Source organism: Triturus cristatus, chromosome 2_2, assembly GCF_964204655.1.
Source record: "Triturus cristatus chromosome 2_2, aTriCri1.1, whole genome shotgun sequence".
Taxonomy (NCBI): Eukaryota; Metazoa; Chordata; class Amphibia; order Caudata; family Salamandridae; genus Triturus; species Triturus cristatus.
This window is the reverse complement of record NC_140582.1, coordinates 425752265-425779526: the sequence shown is the minus strand read 5'-3', so window position 1 is coordinate 425779526 and position 27262 is coordinate 425752265. Positions and strand designations below refer to the sequence as shown.

General features: G+C 42.2%; 1 protein-coding gene across 1 annotated transcript in view; it reads right to left on the bottom strand.

Moving 5' to 3' along the window:
• The window catches only part of LOC146862311 (N-heparan sulfate sulfotransferase 4), a 1181511-nt gene that overhangs the window by 578559 nt on the left and 575690 nt on the right, over positions 1-27262 (bottom strand). Inside the window, exon 6 of the mRNA XM_085643256.1 lies at positions 17832-17960. Coding sequence (XP_085499382.1) covers positions 17832-17960 — 129 coding nt within the window. The remainder of the gene's footprint in view (positions 1-17831; positions 17961-27262) is intronic.

Below are 27262 nucleotides of genomic sequence, written 5' to 3'. Positions count from 1 at the left end.
TGAGTTGTATTGTGTTTGTGCTTATATGTCACTATTTATTGATATAATGACATCATAACAAAGTCAGTAGGCCTGACTTTTGAGTAGTATACCCATTATTTGTGTTAGACTTATAAGGGCTCTTGTGTTTCTTAGGGCTTTTGTTTGCTGGTGTGCAGACTTTTAAAGGGGCCTTCAGCACAGGGGGGCCGGAGTAAACATAAGGGATTACCAGATATGTGAGACCTTTATTTATTGTGCACAACTGTTGTTTGTGAGGTGCCTTAGAGGGTGTCACCATAGCTATTTCCACCTGCAATTCTGGATATATTTGCTAATTCGCACATATTATTTATTACTGTGTGTAATAAATACTCTTCCTTTCAAATTGGCTGGACAGTGAAGTATTAATTGTTGAGTTCGGAATCTCTGGCCCATAGCACCTCCCCTGATTAAGACTTAGTGACCAATTTAGAGTTTGGTGGACGATGTTAGCACCATCGCCCTAGAGGAGTACTTTACTCAAATATAGAGATGTTTGCCAGCCTGTCACAGCGGTTCCTGTAAATGCACTGAAAATGTGCCTCACTGCACACTTTTGTTTTATTTTTTTATTTTTAGAAGCCACATACCAAAGCGGGATTTGTTTTTCAAAATAAAATAAAATGAAAAAGCAATGACCCCCCTTGCACTGGCCATGGAAGTTTTTTGTGGTGGTTTGTAAAAGTAAAAAACTGGCATTGTGTCTTGCCATTCTAAATGTCAGGTCATCGGAAGGTATGTAGGTGGCAGAGAAAGGGTAGTTTCCCCCATTTACATACTGAAAGTCTGTCAGTCTCTAAATCAGGCAGGCAGAAAGGATTCTACATCGCCTTTGAAACGGAGCACGCTCTCTGCCAAACTCTAAATCAGCCCCTTAGACTGCTCTGCTTCCCTACCATGACATTCAAGCACTAAAAGGGTTACTTGGTTGACAATTTAGGGTATGGAGTACTGGGCCCCCTGGATGCCAGGGATGAACTACCCTAGTTGTTATAATTGGGACCCACAACCCTGTCTGTCATTCAACCCAGATTTCTTACACTCTGTCCCTTATGTATTGTGCCTGATTATATACTGCAAAACGGGCATTGAAATGACACAAATCATCAGACGCAACACATCCTCTCATATTTCCCTTTAAATATTGGCTTTAGAAACCAGCTCACAAGGAAACGGAAACAGAAGAAGTGTAGTAAAACCTAAAGATGGGCTATGGTATTTCTGGAACCAGTCTTTGTGACTGTCAGTCATACTTGACAGTAAGGAATAACTGTTCCAATGAGAACAAATGACTCTCAATCTTTTTATTTTTTTATTTTTTTTATTGCCACAAACATAAATACATCGTCACAAAAAAAAAATCAGTAATAACAGATCGATAATCATTCACAGAGCACAGAGGAGCATTAAGGAAAATAAAAAAGAGAAACAAAACGAAAACAACCACATTATAAATATAGATCCTTACAATCAGCGATATAGAGGATGGAAAATAGCAGTTCATTGTTTAAGGAGAATACAATAAATCCTTAATCCCATTGAAGACATGACGATGCCCTTCGAAATTTTAGCAAAGACCGAGGGCCTCTAGCTTTAGCTAATGCAGTCTCCATTTCAAAATTCTCCCACAGCAAAGACCAAAATTCATTAATGCTTGGAGACATACTATGGATCCAAGAGCGAGCAATACATAAACAAGCACAGGCCGAGATGATAGAAGCGAAAGATTTCGTAAGACCACCAAGCTCTGAGAAAATTCCCAATAACAGCTCTTTCCCTGAGACCGGATTGTCATAGCCAACCCAGGTTGCAAGAGCAAGAGTTATATTAGACCGAAAATCCTTCAACATATGGTATAAATCTGCGGCATATTCTTGACATTTCGGACAGTGTGTTTTAGTAGTAGTTGGATTATTTGCCCATTTAGACATTCGCTCAGGGGTATAATAGAGCATAAAAATAATTCTATGTTGCTGTAATTTCAGATTGACAGATGTTACAGCTAAATCTATAGTTTGAAGGGATTCCTGTATTTCCTCTTTAGTTATGTCAAAACAAAAAATCTGGCTTAATTTAGCTGGGATTTGCATGCCATCATCACTCACCCCCTCAATACATTTTTGGTACATTTTACCTATAGTTCCTCATCCACTAGTACCAAAAAGGGATTAGATAATTCTAACAATCCCTGACCACAAGTGATATAATCCCTAATTTGTAAGTACTTAAAAAAATGAGTTTGTGATATATCGAATTCTTCTTTTAAAGATGAAAAAGTTTGAAATCCCTGTTCGTCATATAGCTGACCCACCCGCACCACACCCTTAGACTGCCATTCCTTACCAATCTGATCATAGAATATATTGGGAAAAAAAGGATTCCCCCATAATACAGTATAGCCATGTAAGTCAGTAATAGATATGCCTTACTGATTTCATGCCATATATTAGTAATGTCCCTAACTACCTTAAACCGTACACGCTTGGAATAAATGGGATCAGATGCTTTATACAGTAGAAACCCTGTACTAGGCCCACAGGCCAACTGGTATGAAAGCCAACTAGGGTTAGTATCGATTCCTCTAAGTAAACTCTATATTTGCCCTGTGAATGCTGCCCAAAAATACAACTTAAAATCCGGGAGTCTAAATCCACCCTATATGATAATTTTAAGTATCGAATAGCTCTTCGGGCCCGTCGATATCCCCAAATAAAGCTGCTGACAACACTGTCAAGATGTTTAAAAAAAGCTGATGGTACTTTTAATGGGATTGTACGAAAAAAGTATAAGAACTTCGGGAGAACGTTCCTTTTGACCACATTACATCTCCCATATATATAAGCAGGCAGTAACCGATGCCAGCATTGCAGCTTTGCCACTACTTTCGTCAGCAAAGGTTCGTAGTTTAATGAAATAATATCATTGACTTGGCTACTAAGATTAACTCCCAGATAGGTAGCAGTCCTTGTAACCCCGAGGGTTGTTGAGAGAGTGTCTAGATGGAAATTTAGTATTGTCTGCGTTTTATCCACATTTAATTAATAACCGGAAAAAGAACCGAACCGCTGTGCTTCATAGGTTATCGCAGAGAAAGCTTTAACTGGGGTAGCCGAAAAGATCGCAATGTCGTCTGCGTATGCGGTTAATTTTAGACTCGTCCCATTTAAAGTAACTGGAGTGATATCACCAATTAGCATTAAGTGCTTGATAAAAGGCTCAATATATATGGCAAACAATAAGGGGGATAATGGACAGCCCTGCCGCGTGCCCCTTTGAACTGAAAAGAAAGATAAAGAAAAATCGTTAAGTTTAATTGCGGATGTTGGGCGATTATACAGCTTCTGTACTGTCGAGATAAACCTTTGACCGAGTCCTGTTAGAGTCCTAGATGCCCATAATGCTCCCCAAGTCACCCGGTCAAAGGCCTCCTCGGCATCTAACATCAGCATCCCCATCTGCTGGCCCAGTTGACCGGAAACGTCAAATGCAGTAATTGCCGTATTATTATGAGCAGCAGTATCTCTTCCGGGGACAAAGCCGTGTTGCTGCTCTGAGACTACTATAGGTATAACCGGGGCCAATCGTACAGCAAGAATTTAAAAAAAAAGCTTGGCATCAGCATTAATCAATGCTATTGGTCTATACGAGCTCATATCGTCGATCGGCTTCCCCTTTTTGGGGAAAACAACAATATTGGTCGCGTTCCAAGAGGAGGTAACTTCTTCTCCTTGCATAATAGAATTACACAACTTAAGGAAGATAGGAATCAATAAAGTTTAAAAAAATTCCAGCGGGATCTTGTCCTCATCGCCTGCTTTGCCAGCTGGTATGGCACTAATGGCTTCTTCTACTTCCCTCACATCAAAATCTTCTTCCAATAGCTCGGATAACAGCGGGGTTAAAACAAACATATCACACTCCTGCATGTACTCTAAGACAGTATGCTGGTCAAAGCTGCCCGAGTTGCCTTATAAGTTAGCGTAGAACAGCCTAAATTGTTAGACTATATCCGTAGGCCTGGTGTAAGTCAAGCCGTCCACCCCTTTAATAATTTTGACATGAGTTTTAGCCCTTTGATCCGCTATTTGATTAGCCAGTAGTCGGCCTACCCTTTCACCATATACGTATAGTTTAGTTTAGTTCTATACTTCTATACTTATGATAATTATTAGCAACTTTATCCCTCAACCGTCTCATTAACTTGGCCCGTACTTCAACAACCTGTTGGTATATCGAATGTTCAGCCACATCCTTTGCGGCAATAGCTGTAGCATGCTGGCGCTCCAGATCGTGACAAAGCGGTTGCTCCTGCTCCCACTGGCGTAGGCCCTGCTGATTTTGCTTGATGATATATTGTAACGTGACCCCTCTAACATAGGCTTTTAGGAAATCCCACACTATTGAAATTGACTCTAAACCCAGATTATTTTCTGTATGCTCCTCAAGTACTGTTCGCATATACTCCACATACTCCAAATTACTGAGAAGGTGTCTGGGAAAAGTGAAATCCCTAATTGACTCCTGGACACTTGACTGTATCTGCACTGTTAACATGACCGGGTTATGATCGGAAGTAATTTTTGGACATACTTCCAAGAGTGCATTTTCCAAAATGGAGTAATTAGCAAATATCATGTCAATCCTGGAGTAGTGTTTGTGTGGCGAAGAGTAAAAAGTATAACCTGGTACGTTTGGAAATAGCCTCCTCCAGGAGTCTTCTAACTGATGCAAGTGGAGAAGCTCAAATATAGCAGTTCTAGTTTTACACATTCTAGCGTGGGTGGAAGTATTGGTAGTGTCAATCTTCGTATCGAGTATACAATTAAAATCACCCATCACAATCAGTTCACCAGACCACTCCAGCAACTCGGAACTCAAATGATAAATAACATCTGGACAATCAGTATTCGGGCCGTATACCATGCATATAGTAACCTTCCGCCCGTGGTTGATGATTTGGGAGATTGCCCATCTCTCCTTAGGGTCGGCAAGTGATCAAAGAACAACGGCCCTACACAGCCTAGATTTTAACAAAGCCGCCCCATGAATGGAAGTTGTATGCAACGTACGCACTATGATATCATATCCCAAGTGCTTTAATAATGCTCTATCTTTGTATGCAATATGCGTTCCCGCAAGCCCTAATATTTGGAGCTTAAAAACACTTAACTCTTCCATTACTAACCGTCGCTTCCCAGCCTGGTTGAGTCCTGCCACATTCAGCACATACATTTAAATTCCGACATTAAATAATATTTGTAAGCCCAATCGGATCGTCAGTATCCAAAATATCATACTTCTCCCGCTGATTCTCTGCAAGGGTAAGGATATCTAAACTATCTAAGTTGTGGCTCCCCCCCCTACCAAAACTGCCCTCCCTTCCACACCCTTCACCCACCCCAGTAACTTTGAAAAGGAATCGCCCCCTTCCCTGCTGTCCCATAATGACAGCATGCAGAGGACACCCTCTCTGTACCCCCATCAGCCCCTACGACCTTCACCATTTCCAACACCGTACACCAACCTCCCAATATGACATTTGTGCCTGTGAAAAACAAAGCTGATAAACTAAGAAAGAGAAGAAAAGTATCAAAAAGTATCAATTGAAACAAAGTCTCTTTCACAGATAAAGCCTCTCTTATAATACTGTTATTGCTGCCTTAGGATTTAGGACTTAAAATTATTCCTTGCTGACTGTTTGCCATTTTGACAGGGCTTGCTTGGCATCCTGCTCGCTAAAATAAGATATTGTCGAACATCCCTTAAAATGTTTAGATGCTCCGGCTCTTGTAGAAACACCTGTGAGCAAATGGTTTTGAAAGGGTCCATTAGTTGACGAAGCTTCCACCGCTTGTCCATAGTTACTTTACATAAATCAGAGCGCACAAAGATAGACATTGCATCCACCTTGACTGGGGCCGCTGGACGTGCCTTAAAGTAAATAGCTCGGTGCAGTAAAAAATTACCCAAAAACACGAGGATTGGTCAAGCAAAGTTAGTTTTAGATTGGCTTCCCTGGAAGGTTGATAATGACAATGGCAATCTGTGTGCTCTTTGAACTTGAGTGTCCATATGCCAGTCTACTAGGTCCGGGAAGGCTTTTTGGAAGAGACTAACTATGAAATCGTGCAAATCGTTGCCTTGCCTGCCCTCTGGAATACCAAAAACCCGCAAATTCTGGCATCTCTGACAATTTTCCAGATCTTCAATCCTTGATTGCATTAATGTCAGTTTAGAGTCCTGTGTTTTGACAAGGTTGACTGTAAACGTATTAGCTTCTTCCACGGCCGCCACTCGTTGTAGATCGATGACTTCTTAGGAAAGCTGGCCTACTTTAGATGTAACCTCCGCCAAAGCTCGCTTGATTTCGGAGCTGTCGGCTTTGGCCTTTTGGTATTATTCCTGGGCTTCTGCTCTCTGAGTACTCAATGCCAGAATGATGCCAGATAGAGAGGCCTCCTTTCCCATTAATTCCTGGTTCTTGATTCCCGATTCGGGCAGAGTTAATGATGGCACTACAGGGCTAGAGGCAGGGGAGAAAACTGAAGATGTTGATGATGCGCTGATGGGAGGAGCTGATACAAACTTCTCAGGTACAGTCACAGAAATTTGCTGCTCGGTATCCACTCCAGCCCTAGCTCCTTCTCCGTCTCCCTCTAATATTTCGATAGGAGAACAGACAGAATTGCTGATATTTGATGCCTTGAGATAATAGTTTTCACCTCCCGTTTAGATGACACCCACTTACGCAGCAGGCTGATCCTTACCCCAGCCTTAGTAGTGTTAGCAGAAGCCTCCTTTAATCGCCCCATTACCTCAGTCACTTGTTGCTTTGCCCCCCGTCCACGCCCTTTGCCACCCTTAGGCATCTTGACAGTATCGGGATTTTGATTTTTACGACCCTTTGCCCCGCCAGGGGTATTGCATGGATTGCTCTCCGAGCCCTGTGCCAGATCGCGCTGCTCTGTATCTAACTTCGTAGGGGTCCGGGCCATTGGGATTCGGGCTGTATCTACAAGATTGCCAAGTTGTTCAGTAAAAGCCTGTGGGTGATTAATAAGATCTTCGGCATTTGGTCTAGTATAGCCGATATGTCCGACAGCTGTAACTATTGTGGTTATTATATTTACAGAGCTATCTTTCTCAACAGAGTCTCCCAATATAATACTGTTAGCCAGGCAGCCCACTGCTGGTTCGGCTGTCTTACCAGTTCCGGGGGAGTTGGAGGCATCAGTTGCAGCAGGAGTCAAAATATTTGTAACAGATGCGTGGCTAGTGTTATCCAAAATAAGCGAGCCAGCTGCACCGCTCCCACCCCCCTGCACTGCAGCGTTTAGCACCTCGGCCATTGCAAAGCCCGGAATGGAATTCTCGGATCCGCATGTACGAAGTATTTCAGTCGCCCGCCCAGATTGCAGCAGCTTCAAGATGGGTTTCCGGAGTTGTGACCCAGACCAGACCCATCCTCTGTTCTGTGCCCGCTAAAATTATCATCAACAGTCATTGCGGTATGTACAGCTAGATTTGGCTCACCTGGTGGCAAAATAGCAATGCTGCTCCCATCATTATTCCCGAAACCCTTGTCCTTATCTTTAACCACAGCGCTGACTGTCTGACTTGTTATACTTGCAGAAGTTGGGATTTTGTTGTGCTGACCTTTGGCGGTGTGTGGCGCGGCCATTTCGAAACCAGATGCTTCCTCCAAGAGCACAGAGCGGGTCCGAGCACAGCTCTCGAAGATTGCCCACGGTGATTGAGGCAGTTGCAGCATCTGGAAAACCTGTAGCGGGCCGGCCGTAAAATCCACCGCACCACGCGGCTTTCGTAGACCCTTCTCCTCACTGTTGAAATGCGGCACATTAGTTAAGTTAAGTTGCGGGAAATACGCATCCAAGCACAACCGAGCCTCAGGCACAAAACATTCTTTCCCCCAAATGAGTGGGAGGCTATCGGGAGGCAGTCGGCTTGTCAATAGCAGATCACAGGAGCATTGATGGAGGAGGCACAGAAAGCGTCCTCACGCGTGCGGCTGCAATCGGCCATCTTCCTTTTCCCGAGTAGTGTGCACATGTGACTCTCAATCTTAACAAAATTGATTTAGGCTTTGCAGGGTAGATTCTACTTGTACTTCGGAACTTGTTTTTCTCTTTGCAGATGATTCTATTTCACATGTCCTAACCCAATGGGGCTACAAATGATGATAACTTCCTTAATATAATTTGTCTGTAACAGTCCAGCTATTAATGCATTTATGCAGCCGACTGCATTTCGGTATCTGAGAAGTATAGTAAAATGTCAAAGTGGACTATTGTAATATGGACTTGAAAGAAGTACCTGAGACTAGATATTAATATTTCTATATCCAATCTTTCTGACGACATGAGAATAAGAAAATAACATTTTCAATGAGAATAACTACCAATCTTAACAAAATTGATTAAGATTTTATGGGATGAGCATGCTGCATGACGTAAGCATCTAGGCTGATATCGCATGAAAATGTTTTATTGAAGATCGATTGTAGGCCTAAGCCAGAGTACACAGTAATATGTCAAAGGAATGCAAATCCTGTAGTCAGTACTGGTGTTAGATTAATGTTCAATCTCAAGGAAATAGCTCAATGGCACACATATATCTTACACGTATGTACTGATATTACTAAAATTAGAAATATATATTATATCTTTGGTTTGAAAACATGCAGCTGACCAAGTTAAACGACATTTTAACTGCATGTGGAAAATATTGACTACCTCAACCAGTACAAACATTGACCTTCTGGGAAATATGTAAATGAGGACCGAAGATTGTCACCATCAATGGTGACTACAGGGAGCATATTTTTCTCTAGTGGGCTATATTTTAATCAGTTTATCCCTCTTTATCGAATATGGCTATTTCAAATGTGTGCATTGTTGAACTGAGAATTATTAACTCTTGCGACCCCAGTTCTACTGGCCTTAATTTAGACTATGACATCATGACATCTTAATGTTCCATTTGTGCAAATTTAAATATTTTATTACTTCGACAGGCACCTCTGAATTCCCTAATTCCTTCAGTACTTTGATACAGTACTTGGAGTTCCTAACAACCTAAACATGTACCTGTAATATCGATATATTACTTGAGCGGATCCAAAAAAAAAGGTATAACCATCACTACAAAATATTCATATTGTTTAGATGGAAAAGAGCTCTCAGTTTAAAAATACTGTGTAGGTGTAACACACATTGTGAGGAGACCGTGACTTATGTCTTGGTCTATTTCAAAATGATATATATTTTATAGCATGAAAACCATCAATAGGTAAAATTGTGAAATGCCTAAAATCATGTGATTTGTCAAGTTGTTCTAATGTGAAATAAATGTGGAAAATAAGGCCTTTATACTTGATGTGCAACTTATAGATGTAAAACATGCCCTGCAAAAGCTTTTAAATGCACACTTGAATTTATATAGAATTAAATTATCTGATGCAATGTAAGTTTTATATGGCAATTTCTTTGTGTCTTTAGGTTTATAGAACTCATGTAAGTAATGGTTGTATTCTTCTCTTCAGTATATTCTGAAAAGATGGCAGTATAATTCTGCATAGTTATCTCAGTGCTACAGCTGAAAGGGCTTTATCAGTTCAGTAGGAGAACAAACGATATAAGAAAATGAATTGCTTGGAGAATTTCAATTTTAAGCGCATGAAAATAGTAGCAACAGTTTTATTAGTTACTATGATTTTATTAGAAGGTTTCCCATCATTTGAGTTATACTCTCAGTCTAACAATGGACTGAACTCTTTAGTAGCACTTTTTGAAAGCTATATTTCAGAGGTGGATGACTTCAGTGTTCAATACATTCAAAGTGTATTTAAAGAGCCCCAGGTGCAAATTGAAAATATCGTTTAAAATGGAACAATAGCACAGAAGATACACTGATGTTTTGGAATCACATTCAGTAGGCCCTTAAAGCATATCAACTGTCCATTGCTGTAAAACATATATGTAAAAGGCACATGTGGAGGTGTGAGGAAATATAAAAATGATCAACAATCTAGAGAATCCAGAAATATTTCAATACATTCATGCTGAATCAAGTACAGATGACACTCCTTAAGGATATTAGAAGGTTGGCTATCAAAAACATTATGGAATGATTGGTAGAAAAATGCTGCATTTTCTTTGCTTTCAAATTTACTAAAAATAGGTTAAAATACTGAAAGTTGTACCAACATTTCAAATAATCCAAAAATTAAATTGTATATGTCTTTCTAGCCTTGTTCCATTTTAGTTCACTGGTAAATTTGTCCCAGACCTGCTGGCAGCAAAAACATTAAGGGCCCGATTCACAGAACAAACTTAAGACAAAATCCTAAACTTAGTACCATTTTGGTATTCACAGAATGCACTTACTACTTTTGGTATTCACAGAATGAACTTACTACTTTTGCGATTCACAGAATAAACTTACTACTTTTGCTATTCACAGAATGGATTTACGACTACTAACTTTACGTCCGCACTCGGGCCGGAAATTCCGGCCCGGAGGCGGAGCTTCTGGTCCGGAGGCGGAGCTTCCGGCCCGGAGGCAGGGCTTCCGGGCCGGAGGTGGAGCTTCCGGCCCGGAGGTGGGGATTCCGGCCAGTGGCGGAGATTTAGCCATGGCCAAAATCTCCACCTCTGGGCCGGAAGCTCCGCCTCCGACCCGGAAGCCCCGCCTCCAGCCCGGAAGCTCCACCTCCGGGCCGGAAGCTCCGCCTCCGGGCCGGAAACTCCGCCTTCGGGCCGGAAACTCCGCCTCCGGGCCGGAATTTCCGGCCCGAGTGCGGACGTAAAGTTAGTAGTCGTAAATCCATTCTGTGAATAGCAAAAGTAGTAAGTTTATTCTGTGAATCGCAAAAGTAGTAAGTTCATTCTGTGAATACCAGAAGTAGTAAGTGCATTCTGTGAATACCAAAATGGTACTAAGTTTAGGACTTTGTCTTAAGTTTGTTCTGTGAATCGGGCCCTAAGGGTCGCCTCTGTTGTTTCTAAAATGACATGGAGAAAGATTTTTTGTTTCCGTTGAGATACTTTGTTTTTATAGTAGGATATACCTATGGGTTATAGACTTTTCTAAGTGATGGGAGGCTCTTTGACATTTAAAGATTTTCCCAGAAGTATTTGTGGTATTAAACCTACATTATAATACAGATCGCGCCTATCAATGTCACAGTAGTATTATTTCCCTTAGGTAGCTCTGGACAACCACGTTTCTGAAGGTTCAAGGTTTGAAGATGATAAATACAGATGAAGAAGACACTACTGTGTCTGTGGAGGAAATACATTTGAGTCTGGTAACATCTTTCACCCCTGCAAAGGAATGTATCTAAAGTTATAACAAGTCAACGCCTGAATTCGGCTGTAGGTATTTTAGGGACTGCATCTCCTTTGGATAATCCGCTTGTTCTGCTGGAGGGATAGTTCCTGCAATGTGTTGTACTTAGATAAAGCCCAGAGAAAGCTGCTAGCCTGTGCTCATTCCCAGATAGATAACTGAAAGTGCAGACAAAACAAGTGTACTGGAAGTGATAGCGTGGACTTTATGAGACCCACAGTGGTGTTAAAGTGATAAAACCATAGAAAAGATGACAAACATGGCTTGGTTTCTTAGAAATAACCACCCTAGTACCTATTTGCTTTTTTTCCCGAGTAGACAGTTGCACTTTGGAACTGTCGTGAATATTTATTAGAAATGTGGCTAATGGACAACTTTCAAATTTGGTACCAAGAACTATATTTTTAAGCTGTAAGCCTTCTTCAAAACACAACCATGGCAAATGCCTTTGTTCTGCTCATGGCTTTGGACTTGGATTTCCATATCTGACCAAGGCTTTTTGTTAGAGGTAGCTGCCCACATGAAGCCCATTATTGGCAGAGCCTCTGAGTTAGTCTAGCTGGAGGTTTTTATGCCCATGTTTCTTCATATTTAGGAAGTTAGAATCCATCACTAATACCTGTATCCAATTACATGCACCCAAGAACTGGTGAAAGGAGTACCTGGGGCTTTGCTCTAATGGACAATCACAATGTTTATGTATATTTTTCAACTATTAGGGTTTAAAGTAATACCTTTTCTCATTGTTTGTCAATGATCACACTGATTTTCAATTAACGTTTCAACCAGTTATCTGTATTTTTCATTGTTGCAATGTTTTTCTTATTCCAATTTAATATTTGGACATTGAAATCTTTATTTCTAATTCAGTGCGTTGGTTTGGTATTTAGGCACAACACCGGTGTATATTTTAATGAGAATCTCATCTCATTGTCTGGGTCAAACAACCAAAGTAAAACCAATGTTGTACTTTTTGAAACTGGGTTTTCTCTGTTGGCTGCTCCAAAGGGTTTTTACCAAATATACCAGTTTATCACACCTAATTACACCAGTCCTGCCAATTTATGTTTCAGCAAGAAGTTGCGGTGATAATATACCAAAAACAATATTATTATAGATGATGAATTCCTTGAACATAAGCCATGAAGTAACAGTCGTAGGAGAAGAAACCATCTATGCCATAGAAATAGCATTAGCAATAAATTCTCCAATTCAGTATGAATTACCTCTCAAACACCGGTTTTAAATACCTTTTGAAAATGTAGTAGTTTTACCCCCAAATATCAGAATGACATTTTCTGGAAATGTACACTTTTCTCTGAATACATCTTTTCTTTTAGGAGAATACTCTCAATTTCTAATAAGTTAGTTTTTCTTTAAGTATCAGCCTTTCACTTGTAATAAAAATAGCATTTAGATCACAAATGTCAGCATGTCATTGTCATTTTCATCAAGTGGTGTGAGAAAGGATGCATTTCGACCAACACGGGTCAAAGTGTGATCTTCCTCGGTCATCTCCAATAAACTTCTAAAATTGCTCCAGTGTAGCTTGTGGTGTTCTGTGAATCAGCGGCAACACATGTCAAGATGAGTTCTAATAAAGAAGACACACAAGTAGGCATCCATGAAAAATCTTGTTTTGAACATCTCTCAGTTTATGATTGGAATAGCATTTTATCATACATTGTTTGCCAAATGTTTTTACCTATGGGAAATTACCCAGAGGTCCATTGAAGTAACAGAATAATATCTGTGCTGCTGTTTTGTGAATTTCAGTCAGTTCTTGCCCTGGCAGACAGAGAAATACTCTGGAGCAAACTCCAGCATTGAGAAACTCCTCTTGGCATTTTAGAAATGATACAAAGGCTTCATGTTGGTAATTGTGCACAGGTGGAATATGATTTAAGTGGAAGACTTAAAGTCTGGTTTCCTTTTAATAAAGGATTAAAGCAGTGATGTGTACTGGCCCCTGCACTCTTTGGATTGAATTTTGCTGACCGACAATTGGCTATTTCCGCCAAAACGTTGTAGCAAAGCACAAACCCTGTTTATTCTATATGGTTGGCCTTGTGATAATGAAGTAAGCAACGTTGGGTCTCCAGCAAATAATTAGCTGTACTTAAGTTGCAAATTAAAAAAGATTATTATTAATGGAGAACAAATAAGACTTTCATTTTTGCAAACAGTATCCATAAATGTACTTGGTGGCTTCCAAACGAAATCCTAGATCTAGTGGACTCTTAGGGGCCGATTCCGATCCGGGTCGGAAGGGCACCGAACGCGATCCGGCCGTAAAAACTACGAGCCGTACGCTTGTTTTCCGGCCGACTCGTACAGCTGTACGAGTGAGCCAGTACGGTGCAAGCTACATGAAATTCACCGACCGGGTCATTTCCGGGTCCGAACCGCTCTGTACGTCTCAGTCGTAAGCTAACCGTGGCGTGCAATGGATGTGATTCACTACCGAGCCAGTACGATGCACGCGTCGGACAGCCTGTGCGAGCCGGCGTGTCCGGCTCGCAAAAGCTCCCGGAGTCGGACTTCGGGGGTCCGCGTCGGACCCCTGACACCCGCAGCCGTATGACTCGCACACAGGGGGAGACCCATGGGTGTCCCCCGCACAGGCATGTACGGCGCGGATGGCACCGACGCGTACCCACTGTAGGGGGCACACTTGTTGTAGATGTACCCATTTAGTCAATGGGAGCGCATGTACGCGTCATACAACTGGCTCCCATTGACTTCTATGGGAGTCCGACCGAACCGAGTCCGACAGCATACGTGCGCATCGTACTCGCTCGGTCGGACTGTAGGGGTCCGGCTTGGTCGGAAAACACTCTAGATCCGACTCGGTCGGAGTGCTTTCCGACCCGGATCGGAATCGGCCCCTTAATATTAGGTTTTTTGTTTTTCATCTAACCTAGGTTGGGATCGACACCTTCCTTCAGTTGTAATTAAAACGTTAGGCACTGTAAATGGTGTGCACTGTTTTGATAAAAGGTATGGTGTCTTTCAACTATTCTTCTATTACATGCATCTAGAGGTAAGTTGATATCTCAAGTCAAACTGCTAGCTTTAGATCCAAAAATGAATCCTGAGTCGAGGGATCCTGTTCAAAGCAATTATTGTTTATTTCCTTAATTCAACTATCCAAGCAGTACACATTGAATTAGGTTACATATCCTGCCGAATCTTGTTTTTTTTTATCTACACAAGATTCAGTCTCCACCCTGTGTTGGAGATCTTTGGAGGAAGGGATAAGCCCTCTACTCCAAGAAATTATTAAGCCTAGATCAGTGGAGGCTGGTACGGGATGAGGGTGGTGAAGAGGGGCGATAGCAGTGGGGTAAAAAAAATAAAACGTACCTCTGGATGCTGTCATCTCTTGTCTGTCGTCTCTCCTTCTGTAAACAGGAAGCACACAGGCTACCCAAAGCCAATCACGAAGCTGCTGTCACCAGCATGACAGCAGTGTCGTGATTAGTCTGAGTGCCAGGGTTCAGTGCTCAGATGGGGACGGCGAGCCTGTGAATGTTCTTCACCCTGGCTGTGCATTACAGCCCTTTGGAGAACATGCTAAGAGTGCATGACTGTTTGGCCGGCCCAAGACGGCTGACCAAACTGTCATGTGCGCTTAAGTGCACATATTTCCTTCTCCCTCTGCTGGCTGTGATGACACCCAAGCTCCGCCCCACCCGTCTCAAAACAGGCTTCAACACAGAAGGATAAAATGATAATAACAACATGTTATTGTAATTTTCTTTTCTCTTTTTTGCACTGTAAAAAAGCAGTGGGGCGACGCTCCTCCGCCTTAGCAGATGAGCCGCTGCTGACCTAGATTTGATATGTTAGATTGAGCAGTGCTGTTGCTGAAGCAAAGAAGTCATCCACTAGCAGCTCTTAAATGATTGTGAGGGAGCAGGTCTGTGTTTATAATAAGCAATGTGGTTGTGCAAACTTTTAAACCTGATATATTTGTAGTATTTGTTGTCTGCACATTTGCTGTACTTGCACTTTTAAAACACCTAAAAAGGTCTATTTCTGTTCAGTTTTGATGATGAATTAGTATTTTAACATATCTATTTTCTAATGGAGGTTTTTAGAATCGTAATATAAGATTTTTAAAGAAAACTGTCTAGATTAATAAATAAAATAGCACAAATAAATATTATTTGTAACTTTCTAAATGGCTGATAAATACTGTAGAATGTGCAAAATCCCATGTTGATATTGGGCTCATACTGCTTTTTTTTTTTAAATAACTAAAAATGAAATACACAGTCATATTTTAAATAACTAAAAACAAATACAGAGTCATATTTTATTCTCTAGAAAGATTTGCCTGTACCATGGAGTGCCTTACATTTATCTTAACAACTGCAGTAAGAGATCTTGCAAACAATGTTACAGTATCACTCACCAGCCCAGCGTTACATGGTCCCCTACCACAGTACCACCTTCACTATATTGCCTCTGACCAAATCTGGTACATCATGTACATATTTAACCACTAAAGTACTCCTCACTACATCGATCATGCCCCTAGCCTACGTATATTATCAACCTTTTAATCATAATTATGTATTTTTACTTAATTGCACCCTATTTCACTAGTGTGCCTTTATGGTTTAATTTTTATAAATCACCTAAATCGAACCTCTAAATATATTTATTTAATTATTTTTCCATTATATTAATTCAATTTAATGTAATCTCTAAACATTGAAATAAATGCTATTATTTTATAAAATGTTAATTCATTTACATGAATATCTTAACCTTTATCTTATTACCTATTTTATCTGTTTATTCTTAAGGTTATTTATTGAACTTATCTTGAAATATAATTGTTATGTTGATTTTTTTCACTTAATACATTTACTCGTAAATAGAATGTCTCAGATTTTGGTTTACCCCTCAGCTCCCATCCTTTTAATGTACAGTTTTATAAAAAATAATCTTCTATATTTAAAAGACCATCATAAATAACTTTGACCGTGAATATTTTTACTTTTGTTTTTTAGAGTGTATGTGATTAATATTTCTCAAAGATAAAGCCCGTAAACCTCCCTTTTCATTTACATATTATATTATTTTTGAATTAATGTAATCATTTTGACATTCAATGTTAGTTGATGAAAGCTAAATCCACTAAAATAAATTTTGATAATATTAGATGTCTAGTAATAGACTATCTTGGTAAACAAGGCATATGCAATGAGTGAGATGTAGTTCTCAGGTGATATATTGGAGGCATTGTAAGAGGGGTATGCAGCAAATATGAAACTTCTTAACTTATTACCAACCTGATATGTCTTATTCATGGTTTTCGAAAAACAAATTGAAATTGCTAAGAGTGTAGTTATGACATCAGAGAAGACCTTCAATCAGAAAATAATTTTCATCAAAACAGTATTGTCATTATGTTATAGATAGTCCTCTGATTTCTCATGGAAAGGCTAAATCTGAAGAGCAATCTGCTAATGGGATTTCCATCCACAATACTATCCCATTGATTAAAGATATTCAAGTAATTGATTCCTCTCCAATTATACCATTAGCTCCAGCAATTGTAGGGATGAGGATTTTAATTTCCCACTTAAATCAAAATCAGGGCTTGTGGCCTACATTAGCTGTAATTTGTTGTGCTATTAATATTTGAATATTTGAAGCTAAACTGATAAAGGGAGTGCCCTTAGAGTTGTCAGCAAATAAAATGAAGAAAATGGTAAAGAAGAACTTAATTTATGTATATATCCCCTATTGGTGAAAGGACAGGCAGTCTGGCAAGACTTTCTTTTGCACAAACAGCTATCTGACATTGACAGTTTTCTTATTTTACTTAAATAAATATTTGGAGGACCCACCTGCCATGGATTTCAGTTCAGTGAAAAAAAAGAACATTAATCTCAATACTCTGATACGTCAATCCAAAAGCACACATTTAGATACGTTTTTGATGTAGACAACCTAACAAAGAAAGCTACAAGGATTGCCTCTATTATGCCAGATATCAATATTGGATTATGTCGAGCTACTACAGAGTTCTGTTCCCTCACAGTGGATCAATTGCATTTCTTAGGACGATTTGGCAGATTTAGACAACTGAATATTATACTCCTACAGTTATGGGTATTTTATCCTGTATACATAGTGTACCTGTGCATGACCCAAAGTCATTCTAAAATAAGGTGTTTCTAATATGTACTGCAGAAGGTTAGACCTTTGTTTTGGACTTGGGCTCTATACAATTTAGTTACCATTTTCCATAGAAAACTGCATAAAGTTGAATTAAATACTCATTATACAAGACAACATAATATAGAGTCCCATTTTAAAAGACACTTTTAAGCATATAACTTCCCATCTACATTAATATAAAGGAACATTGACATGTGCAAATGGATTTTCAAATGAGCGTGTAGAAAAGAGGTACCTACTGGGTTCAAAAGGATAGTGAGAAAAAGCTCTCCTCCTTGTATACTCTTGTCTAGTTCTTGAGGACCTCCAGGATACTCCTTGTAGAAAATGGTATGGGTGAACAGACCACAAGTTTGCCGCGGCAGGACCTGAATATAAAAGAAAAAATCCATCTTGAGATTGTGCTCATACTGCATTTTTAAATAACTGAAAACATGTTTCCCAATCCACTAGATAAGCAAGATTTCTAATCTTTTAGTGCATTAAAACTGTTCCATAAAAAGCATAATGGCTACTACTGCACTAGGTTTGACGAGTTGTATTTACTTTTATATTGTCTGAAAGATTTTACAATTTGTAGAATTTCAAACAATACATTTTTTGCTTCTGAAACTGTATTTATGTGCTGATTTAGAAATTGGTAGTAAAAAGCTCTCAACCTAAAATATTATCTGTAACATTATTTTTGTTATATGCAATAGTTATCTTTTTTGTGCTGGTAGTCTACAGATTATGAATTTCATGAAAAATATATGTTACAGCAAAGATTTTGAAGTATCTCTGACCACTGCTGCCACTGGAATTCCATTTCACTTTATACTGTGACAGTTACACTGTTTTACCACAGGCTTGAGATCATTTTTCATTACATAATTGAGATATTGAAGCATGAGTATACCAAAGCTCAAATTGTTTAATACATTTCACATTCCCATCACAGTTAACTGAAGATCAGTAAGCAACAGCATTTCAAGAGCCACAACCCCAGGAATTCTTAATTTAAATTGTGTTCTGATTTAAAGGGACTCAAATTAAATTGCACCCTTTCCATACAAGAATTAGTAAATCTGGAGATTGTTCAAAATGATCGTATTAGGTTGAGGCTATGTCTTTTGTAGATGCATTTCATAATTTCCACGCAAAATGTTCATTTAATTTAAATGTTGCGTTATTGCTTTGAGCATATGTGGATTTCCATAATTACCATAAAAAACATAATGTTGTATGGCACAGGGGAGAGGACATTAAAGACGTTAATACTACCACTGTTTTGCAGAAGGTGTGGGTAGGACAGACTAGTTAATAACACTTCAGTTACTCCTTCAATTCATGACTTCACAAATATTGAATGGCTATCCTGCAAAGTATCCTTAACAACAAAATCACCATTCATCAATAAAGTACTTTAGGAATCTTCTAATTTTTCATTATTTCAAGGGACATGGTTGAATAGGTCATTATTTTAACTGCTTGGTTGGAAAAATAATCAGCATTTAATCTTTTGGCACAAGGCACAAGTCTATTAAAAGCTGGTCATTCTTAGAATTAATCACAGCTTTAGACTTTGAGTAATCATTGAACAAATATTACACAGTGACGGAGTAACATGCCATCGTCGAGTGTTGCCCATAATACATGGGTCAATAATTTACTAACATGAGCCACTCACTTATGTGAATATGCCCAATTAAGACTTGGCTAATAAATTGTAAAGTTAAGATAAATTGTAAAGTTGTTGAACACACTCCCGCACAGTAGCCTCCATCTAGACCAGGAATCCTTAAAACCTATGAGTCAAAATATCAGTTCCACACAAAAGTGTGTAGTGGAGAAAGTACTGTAAAGCTAGTACATAAACTGACTGGGCTACATATTAAATTAGATAATATCATGGGAGCGATTGTTATCTTTAGGTCAGACAGAAAATACTGTTTACAGTTGAGATCAGAACACTGGATCAAAGGTATTGAGGAAAAAAACTGCCAATTGTATGTGGTGTTAACCGCATTAGAAATCAACAAAACATTGACTTGGCAAGTCAATGCACTAAGGATAAAGATATTTTTGTAAGGAACATTGGGGAGAGGAGTTGGCCTAATGGCAAGGGTGGTCGACCTCGATTCTGGGGAACTGGGTTTGAGTCTCGGTAATGACCCTGAACATCCTGTGATTCTGGCCAAAACACTTAGGGGCCGATTAGGATGGCGGGTGGACTTTAGTCTGCCCGCCACCCTAGCGGTGCTGGGACCGGCAGCCAGTGGTGCGGTAGTCCCGCACCTGCAATTAGGATGCCACCGCCACCGTGGCGGTGGCATCCTCCATTTCCAGCATTGTGGTGGGCGGTGCTTACAGCACCACCTGCCACAATGCTGGGAATGCACTGTGTGCATTGTCATGCACAAGGTGACAGGCACCGCAAGGTGCATGCCACCATGTCCATGACAATGCAGGGGGGTACCATAGGTACCCCCATGTGAACCCCCCACCACCCCAATACCCTGGGGTCCTGCAACGGGCCTTCGAAAACAGACTCCGCATGGCTTTCCATGGCGGGGTCTTCTGCCATGGAAAGCCATGCTCTGCTTCCCATGCTAATATGGATGGCGGTGTCTGACACCGCCACCATATATATCCCCTTTTCCGCCCGGTCGACCGGTGGAAAACCGGCGGACGGTCCTTCCGTCTGCCAGGGTCCCCCCCGCAATACTAATATGGTGGGGGGAAATGGGTGGCGGGCGGGGAGGGATGTAGGGCAGATCGCCACTACCATGCGGGTGGTGGCATTCCACCCTACATTCTAATCGACCCCTAGGCGATCCGCCCTACATCCTAATCAACCCCTAAATCTCCCCATGTCTAACCAAAATGAATGTATGTCCTCATGTAATGTAACTGGTGCTATGTAAAGCGCTCTGATACCCGATTCGGGTCAAGTTTGCGCCATATAAAACTCTCCCCCCCCAAAAAAAAACATTAGGTTGTTTGGTATAAATATCAATAAGGCTGATGCAAGTTCCAAACCAAACTATATCCTATTGTGTTACCTATCTGAATATAATGAAAGAAATTACACTTTCTCCTTGCAGGTAGAGATTTCTGGATACATGTCAACAAATTAAATTTGGTATGTATACCCTTTCTAACTGATTTAAGAAAATGGAGATGGTTTTGTCCCATTCCTTGCACACATTGTGAACAGTTATTTTATGCAAAATATTGCCATAGTGCCTAAAAAATAGATTATACCTCTAGACATGAACCTCTCGAAGAATACCAACAGTTGCAGACTAGTTGCAAACACTCCCTATATTCTCAGTCTTCTGGGAAGAACCCTATGTACAGATAATACGCCATGTGTAAGTTTTTAGTTAAGTTTTTATAATTTTCTTGATAAGGGAGTCAATGTCCTATAGCTCCATTCATTTTGGTATAATTTGCTTAATTTTCCTACCTGGAAAACCACCTTGTTAAACATTTTATTGTAGCAGATTTTGATATGCACTTTGCTTAGAAAGGGTAAATGAAAATGTTTGTAAACAAGCACAACAACCATGTTGGGTGTTTCGTGCATTTTGTTTGTTGCCCCCTTTTACCAAAGACATTCTCCTTCCCTGGGCCCTGACAACCAGTAATCGGAAATTTCATATTTTTAAAAATCCTCTCTACTACTCGATTTTTCAAAGTCATGTGCTCCATTTGCAAGCCTGAATATTTATTGAAACTGTAAATATAAAAGGATGCCCTAGATATTTATTTGCACACCTCAGTAGAATTTATATGCATAAAACGTTTGGGAATGAGGCTGTAAATGAGCCACAAACATGACATCTTGAGGTGTGATAATTCTATGATCATTTCTAATGAACAGCTCTAACCTGAAATATCTTCCCCTAAAGCTATACCTGTTCGTGCAGGTGTAAGCTTTGTACCAAAGGAACTGTAATAGCCTCACGTATCAAGCACTTTCCCTCAAAAATTTCGGTCTACCAGTTAAAAACGTAGTTAAACAGTCCCAGAATTAAGGGAAAGCAAACTTTAAAATGCAATGTATCGAATATTTCAATAAAATACAGTACAAGTGTTGACACATGTTAAAATAGTGCAAGTAAAAGATTTTCGCACGATATTATTAGAGTACAAGTACCTGATTCGCAAACATAAATGCAAACATTTACATCTCTCCTGAATGCACTTTTACTTTTTTTTTTTAAATCCTTAAATATTCTCAATAGTATGCATTCAAGGCTGCGCCAGGTGCAAGAACCTAGGCGATCAACAGGAATCACATTACATCTCCTGTCGGCTCTAAGGCTCCAATGCAAAAATCCACGTAGTGTTGATGTAAACACGGGGAGAATGAAGTCCACTGGGTAAATGCAAATTTTGTTTATAATCCATGTGGAAAACATTTTTCGCCCTGGAGAAGGTTCTTTTCTGTACCACCACTAAATCTGGAGGTGAATTCGGAGCATCCTTAGGGAGGGGAGGGGTCAGAATTTGTAAATATCCAGAAATGAACATGATTGTAGGAATTTTCAAATTTGCAAGTCAAAGCATACATTGTAGTGCCTCGTTCCCAATCCTTGAGTGAGATTTGCAGATTTCTCCACACTCGTGTGGTGGCGAAATCCGCGGTTGTAAATCCATTTATACCTGCTAGAAATCCTTTGGTTAGCAGTTGGTAGCCATATATGGATTTTTTTTCGGCCATAAACGTATACTTAAGACCCAAAAATACCCTCGTTTCAAGCCCCATGTTTTTAGGTGTCGCGAAAAAGCAGGTTTTCGTGAGTTTTTTGTGCTCGCGAACCCCAGTACAGTATTCTGATCTCAAACTAGAAACATGTGGAGGTATCTGAATCAAAGGTTTTGTAGGATCACGACCAAGTTAAGATCATTACAGAATGCTGTGAGTCCAATACCCCTGGAAGAGAAGGATTAGTTACTTACCTGTAATCCTAGTTCTCATCCAGGGGTATACTCATCAAAGTCATAATCTATGAATAATCCCCGCCCATGTGCGGGATCCCGGAGCATATAGAAAATACATATATATACATATATATATACATATGTGAAAACATATAAATGCAGCCTAATAATGTTCAAAACATGGCAATGCTGTAAATTACATATTTTTGCATAGTAGTGCCCCCGTAACCCGTAAGGAAAAAAGGAAGCATCAGGCAAATTATAACACAGCACTGCTTTATTGCCATAAAGCAACATGTAATTGTAGGCATTCGCCAGTAGGCTGCAGTAGAGTATCAAGAAACCAAGAAAACTGACACCCTGCCTTTAAGGCATTAGAGTAGGGGGACCGTGCCTTTAAAGCCTGCCTGTGACCCCCTGCTCCCATGATGCACTACAGGTGGCAGTTGGGCCAGTTCTTTTTGGCGGTGCCTCCGCACCTGAGTAGATCTGCCTTCCATACATCACTTATTTAAAGAGAAAACATTGCTCGTCCGGGGAGGTGGGTGGGTCGCTTATGACTTTGATGAGTATACCCCTGGATGAGAACTAGGATTACAGGTAAGTAACTAATCCTTCTCATCCAGGGGATACTCATCAATAGTCATAATCTATGAATAGAGTAGCAAGCCCATACCCAAAGTCTCGCGGACGAGAAAAAAACAGTTAAAAAACAAACAGCAAAACACATTTTGCATTTACAGTTATGCAAACAGGTTCCTCAGAGAAGCCTGCCCCACCTGGGCGTCGGCCTGCGCGTCTGAATCTAGGCAGTAATGGCACGTAAAAGTATGGACTGAGCGCCATGTAGCCGCTTTACAGATCTCAGACATGGGAACGTTGCGAAGGAGTGCTACAGTAGAAGCTTTCCCTCGAGTAGAGTGTGCTCTAGGTTTACCCTGTAGAACTTTGTGGGACAGTTGGTAAGCCAAAGCTATACAAGAGACAATCCATCTAGAGATAGACCTCTTGGCCGCAGCCAGCCCGGTATTAGTGGGCCCATAGTTAACAAAGAGCCTGTCTGACTTTCTAAGAGTAAGGGTCTTAGCTAGATAGAATTTCAAAACCCTCCGGAGGTCAAGAGAGTGTAGAGCTCTCTCTGGGGGAGTGGTCGGCTGAGGAAAGAAGGTGGGCAACGTGATCACCTGATTAATATGGAAGTCCGAAACCACCTTGGGCAGGAAGCTCGGATGAGTACGGAGAACCACCCTATTAGCATGAAACACAGTGTAAGGTTCCTTGCAGCAGAGGGCCTGAATTTCACTAACCCTACGGGCCGAAGTGATGGCTACTAAGAAGGCAGCCTTCCAGGTCAGATGTTGCAAGGAGGTCTTATGAATCGGCTCAAAAGGAGCTCCCATCAGCTTAGAGAGAACGATGTTAAGTTCCCAGGAAGGGGAAGGAGACCTCACAGGTGGGTAAACTTTCTTAAGCCCTTCTAAGAAATCCTTTACCACTGGCATCTGAAAGAATGAGGTCTGGGTAGGAGACTTCCTATAGGCTGTAATAGCAGCTAAGTGTACTCTGATGGAAGAGTACTTTAACCCAGACTTCGCCAAGTACAATAAGTAGGGGAGAATAACCTGTTCTTGACCCCGGATCGGATCAAGGGTGTTATCTCTACACCAGAAGCAGAATCTTTTCCATTTAAAGCCATACGACTTCCTCGTGGAGGGCCTCTTTGCCTCCCGAAGAATGCTCATACAGTCCGGTGGAAGATCTAGATGTCCGTACTGGATGAATTCAGGAGCCATGCCGTCAAGCGGAGGGAGGGGAGATTGGGGTGGAACACTCTCCCCTTGTCCTTGGTCAGCAAGTTCGGCAGGCATGGCAACCTCCTCTGTGGTACCTCCGACATCTGGAGTAGATCTGGGTACCACCACTGCCGGGGCCACTCCGGTGCTATTAGGATCATCCGAGTTCTGGCCCTGTAGAACTTCTGAATCACAGCCGGGATGAGAGGGAGAGGAGGAAAAGGTTTAGGCAGAACGAGAGATGACTCTGGAGTCGAGCCGGAGTGGAACTTTTTAAGAGCCAGTCGTCTAGATAGGGGTAGACGAATATCTTCCGTTTGCGGAGAAATGCAGCCACCACCGCCATGCACTTTGAGAATGTTCGTGGCGCGGACTTGAGGCCGAATGGCAGGACCTTGTATTGATAATGTTGGTGAAAGATGCGAAATCTGAGAAACTTCCGATGTTTCGCTGAGACAGGAATGTGGAAGTATGCATCCTGTAGGTCGATGGCACACATCCAGTCCCCCTGGTGTAGATGTGGGAAGATCTGGTGCAGTGCTAGCATCCTGAATTTTTCTCTTCTGAGAAATCTGTTGAGTAAGCGGAGATCGAGGATGGGTCTGTAGTCCCCGATCGCTCCTCTTTTCTGAACAAGAAAGTACCGGGAATACACTCCCTGATTTCTCTGCCTGTTTGGAACTCCCTCTATGGCGTTTTTGGAGAGGAGAGTGGCAACTTCGTCCTTTAAAAGCTTGTTTTGGCTGGGAGGGAGTGGCTGTTTCCGTGGGGGTACCTGCGGAGGGGGAGATTTGAACCTCAGCAAGTAGCCACGCTCTACAATACTCAGCACCCATCTGTCGTTTGTAATTGCATTCCACTCTGCCAGGTGAACGGTGATACTTCCTCCTACCGGAGTGGCGAACGAGCGCGGAGGAAGTAAGTTTTCACTGTTTGGGAGGTTGCTTGTTAGAGGACTGCTGCTGTTTAGCATTTCCTCTTCCTCTGCCCCGGCCCCTTTGCTGAAACTGGGACCTCTGTTGGTTTTGAGAGGACCATTGGGGCGTTTGAACGCGCTGGTGAAAAGCACGTTTGTCGCCCTGGCGAAAGCGCTTGCGGAACTCTTTGCGCTTTTCCAGTCCCACAGCCTTTACGGTGTCCAATTCCGTTTTCATCTTGCTTATTTGGTCATCCGCATGAGCTCCAAATAGCGATGACCCATTAAACGGCAGGTTAAGAATTCTTTTCTGCGCATCTGGTTTGAGGCCCGTTAATCTGAGCCAGGCCGAACGGCGGGAGCAGATGCCATGGGAGTAGCCATGCGCGGCTAGGTCTGATGCATCCGCCGCTGCGCTTATTACTTGGTTGGCCACCAGTCCGCCTTCTTGGAGGATCTCCGTGAAGTCCTGCCTGTCCTCCCTAGGCAATTTCTCCACGAACCTGGCCAGGGAATCCCATAGGGAGCGATCATACCTCCCCAGCAGGGCTGAAGCGCTAGCGACCTTCATGTGCGAGGCAGAGGTGTTGCACATTCTCCTGACGTAGGAGTCCATCAGTTTGCTGTCCTTCTCAGGGGGGACAGAAGCAGATACTGAGGCTGAGTGAGACTTCATGGCCGCCGCCACGATCACCGAATCCGCTGGCGGGTCCGCCCTCAAGAATAAAGGGTCCTCGGTCGGAGCCTTGTACTTCTTTGCTATTCTCGAAGGAACCGAGCCCGCTGTAGCCGGTGTAAGGAACGTGGCCATAGCTGGTTCCAACAATCCTGGCACCAACGGGAGCAGAGGTCTGGGAGCTGACCGATGGTGTAAAGTGTCAAAGATCACAGAAGCGGGTGCCTGAGGGACGTGCAGTGCGATGTTCAACTTCTGCGCCCCTCTACCCAGGACGTCCGAGAAAGTTATAATGTCATCCACCGGAGACACTCGCGATGGAGGCGTGGATGAAAAAGTAGGAGAGTAGTCCCGGACTGAGGATCTTGTGGATGAAGTCCCAGTGGACGACCTGGTGCGTCGCCTCCTGTGGGAGCGTTCACTATGTTGAGCCTTTGACCCTGATCTGCGCATGGACGGAGATCTTGGACGTTTTGGCGCGGTGCGACGGTCCCTGGAACGAGACCGGCGTGGTGAAATTGGCCTTGGATCCCTCGGAGGTGATTTACTCCTGCGCGGTGGGGAATACCTGCCGGAGTAGTCCGATCCCGGACTCCGACATGCGCCAGCGCCCACATCTCGTAACCAGCGCGGTGACAGTCCGAACCGCTCTGGAGCCTCGGGTGATCCTTCCGGAGATATTTGCACGATGTGCAGTCCCGGAGATGATGACTGTTCTCCTGGGGACCTCTCCGCGGGCGCTCCAGTTTTTGCCCTCGACGTCGAATCCCTTGACGTCGACGACGTCTGCGTCACCATCGGCAAGTGTGAGGTATGCCGTTCTGGTCTCGACGGCGGTCTCGACGCCGATCGCGGAGACCTCGACGTCGATCTCCTCTTTTCTGGCACCTGACGTCGGCTAGATGACCTCGACGTCGGCCGTGTCTTTGACGTCGACCTCTCTCGACGTCGACTGGGCGACTTCAACGTCGACCTCTCTCGACGTCGACTGGGCGACTTCGACGTCGACCTCTCCCGACGTCGACTGGGCGACTTAGACCTCTCTCGACGTCGACTGGGCGACTTCGCCGTCGACTTCTCTCGACGTCGACGGGCGACTTCGATGTCGACCTCTCTCGACGTCGACGTGGTGATCTTGACGTCGATCTTCCTCTCGACGTCGACATTCTATGTCGCCGAGTGGGGGTAACCATCGACGGCGACCGGCCCACTCGCGGCGGAATGTACGTCGCCGCATCTCTCGACGTCGACCCCCTCGAGGGTGGCGGAGAGTGTCTCGACGTCGACGGAAGCCTCGACGTCGACGGAGACAGTCCAGATGTCACCGGACTAGCAGCCTTCGAGCCCGAAGGA